The sequence below is a fragment of the Lactuca virosa genome, chromosome 5 (assembly GCF_052849685.1).
Source record: "Lactuca virosa cultivar CGN04683 chromosome 5, Lactuca_virosa_CGN04683_v6, whole genome shotgun sequence".
Classification (NCBI taxonomy): Eukaryota; Viridiplantae; Streptophyta; class Magnoliopsida; order Asterales; family Asteraceae; genus Lactuca; species Lactuca virosa.
In genome coordinates, this window is record NC_136430.1 from 368,193,735 (window position 1) to 368,196,736 (window position 3,002).

At 35.7% G+C, this 3,002-nt stretch overlaps 1 protein-coding gene across 1 annotated transcript; it reads right to left on the reverse strand.

Moving 5' to 3' along the window:
• Positions 1-1,793: 1,793 nt before the first annotated feature.
• LOC145113595 (uncharacterized) lies at positions 1,794-2,507 on the reverse strand. The gene has a single exon (XM_079049668.1). It carries the CDS (start codon positions 2,505-2,507, stop codon positions 1,794-1,796), a length of 714 nt encoding a protein of 237 aa, XP_078905794.1.
• Between the last annotated feature and the right edge of the window lie 495 nt (positions 2,508-3,002).

Genomic DNA, 3,002 nt, shown 5'->3' on the forward strand with positions numbered 1-3,002 from the left:
ATAACCCTAATTTGAATATAACAATATCTCAAATTAGGCAGGTATCTAATCTCTTTACTTATCCTCCAAGGCTTCCTAGAAGCCTTAGAACTCTTCCACAAAATCGTCCCCATGAGGGAGGTTGTAGAAACTCTTCATTGCTCTACTTTTGAATAATATCACATTTAGTCCCCATACTTCCAATTAATTCTAATGAACCCGAAATTAATTCTAATTAATTTCTGATTAATTCTAAATTAATAATTACTATTTATAATTAATACATTAATGATATGATATGTTAATAAATTATTTATTTTAATTTCTAATTAATTTATTATTCATATAATAAACTAATAAATTATCCTCTCTCTCCAAATGCAATTTTCTCAGTTGCTAGTTCTGAGGGAAAACCAAAAAGGACTTTGCTTTCATTTCAAAAGTATACCAATTTAGTTATTGGCTTAGACACCTTAATCCAACAACCTTTCGATCCTAGGTAATAACCGTAACTCTTATGTTTCTTTTATTGAGTTTCTAACTCTTAGACTTCTTAACTGCTAACGTTGCTCGATCTTGCACCTACTCTTCCTTTTAAATTTGATCTCCATTGTAGGCTCTTGCTCCTTCTAGAATTGACTTAACCTAAGATATGGTCCTTACTTTGACTAACATAACAGACCGATGGATCATGTTCTAATGACCTTTCATCGTTTGATGCAACGGCTAGACTCAGTCTCTTTGAGTCAGATTCTAACACGAAAGATACCTTCCATTATGTTCTAATGTGATATAATCACATTCTATAATGTAGCATCTCTAGCTAAAAGCTACTTAATCCTAATGGCGACTACAATACTTTTATTGATCGCTTCGATTATCTTTCCCTTCGATCTTTCAGTTAAAGTCAGATGCTACGTCGAACTCACTTCATAGATTAGTAGGACTTGATTCGTTATGACTACTAAGGTCGGAATAATATTCATCTTCGTACTCATTACCGAAACGATGGTAATGACATACGTGAACAAAACAAAATCAATTACTAGTGCCTTGGTAAGCTTGTGACTTTTCCTGATTTAAACATGAATCATCTGCTTTGGGTAGTACGGGTCCATACTACCTTCCACACCTATTCATACTTATCCCAAGAATTGTATCGCAGCCCCAAAGTTACTATTTATCAAAGATTACAAAATAAATTTAACATATATAGATGTATCCAAGTAATTATGTACAACAAATTTCCTAGACTCCATTAGGAGCGTATCTTCAACAATAATTCTATTTCAAGTGGGTCATCCTTTCCATTAAAAGATGAAGGCTTGCAAGTCATGAAATCCTTATACTTGTAGCAACCTTCAGGTTCCTCATTTCTTCGTATCTCTGAGTCTTCCATAGGAGGGAGTAGTCCTTAATGTCTTTCGAATCATTGTTCCCTTCTTGAACCGTTGTTGGATGAGAGGGAACCAGTCCATCGTTGACTTGTCCATCGACTATTCGTTCGTTAACCACCAGTACTATACCCCTAGTGTTAGCTAGTCCTTGGGTTAGGAGTTCCATAAACTCATGCCTTTGTTGATTTACCATGTTCTGTATCATCAATCGAAGTTCATCCATCGGGAGCTGAGCAGCTCCTGCTCCAACATTCTGAGGTGTTGGAACTCAGGGGCGGACGCAAGATCTGATAGTAGGGGTTGCCAAAAAAAAAATCCGGTCAAACATAATTTAAAACTGAAAAATAATTCATTACGTCTAATGCAAAAAAATGATTCATTACATAAAAAGTTAAAAACATAACTATCTACTATAATTTAAATTTGTCCTCTTCGTGCATACATCTTTTGAAACCGCTCCATTAATTTTTCATTCTCAACTTTCACAAGTGCTTCGGTCTCAACATTGCAAAGTAACGCGTCGTTCAAAAAGTCATCACGAATTTTGTTGCGCAAGTCGGTCTTCAAGAGCTTCATCTTCGAAAAACATCTTTCCACACTTGCGGTCGCTACAGGTAAAATTAAAGCCAACTTCAAAAGCTTATAAACCAAAGGATAAGACTGATGTTTCCCCGTACTAACCATCAAACGAGAAAGCTCGGAAATTCCTTTAAAAGTGGTAAAACACTCATCTTTGATGCAAGAGTGATAAAATATCTCAAGTTGTCCTTCCAGATTTATCAAATCCGAATCATCAAAGTCATACTTGTACAACTTAGCCAACTTCAACAACTTTGATTTGTCAAATTGTGCAAATGAATCACAAGGGCTCAAAGCACCCATGTATTCTAGTAAGTTGGTGCTTGTTTCACTAAATCGATCCTGATATTCTATAAGTTGCATGTCCACCACCGTGTTGAAGATTTCAACCTCAAAATGAAATCTATTAGTGCTTGTGGCCGTACGGTTTCTTGCACCAACATAAAAATCCTCCATTTCCAAAGTAGCAATATTGTGTGTTTGAAAAAAGGAGGATATCTTTGGCAAAATGCTAGCAAACCCCATGTCTCTTAAAGATTGCAATACGTCCATTGTCCCTCTAACCAGCGAAGCTGGTTCTAAAATGTCTACATCTTTTTTTTGAAGTTGCTTTCATAATGTACCCGTGAGGCGTAAAATATCATACATCATATATAAGTAAAACACAAACTCATAAGATTTAAAATATGCTAAGATCTCGGACGCTTGTTGACGGTTTGCCAATGACCCTCCATCCACTTTCACAAATTCTAAAACTACAAGAAAATCCACAAATAACATCATTAAACTTGTGAGTGTGTTGAAATGTGAACCCCATCTTGTATCTCCCGCTCGAACAAGTGTATTCTCTTGATTTAACCCTCTCCTAGTTTCAAGTTCACCACTACACAAGCCTTTTTGCACCCTTTATCTTCCTTTTTCCTGTAGTAAGTCTTTTATTTTACACGAGGCACAAACAACATTAACCACCAATGATTTTTTTTCAAAAAAGTCACTAACACCGACATGCTTCTTTTCTACATCCATAACCACTAATTGAAGTTGGTG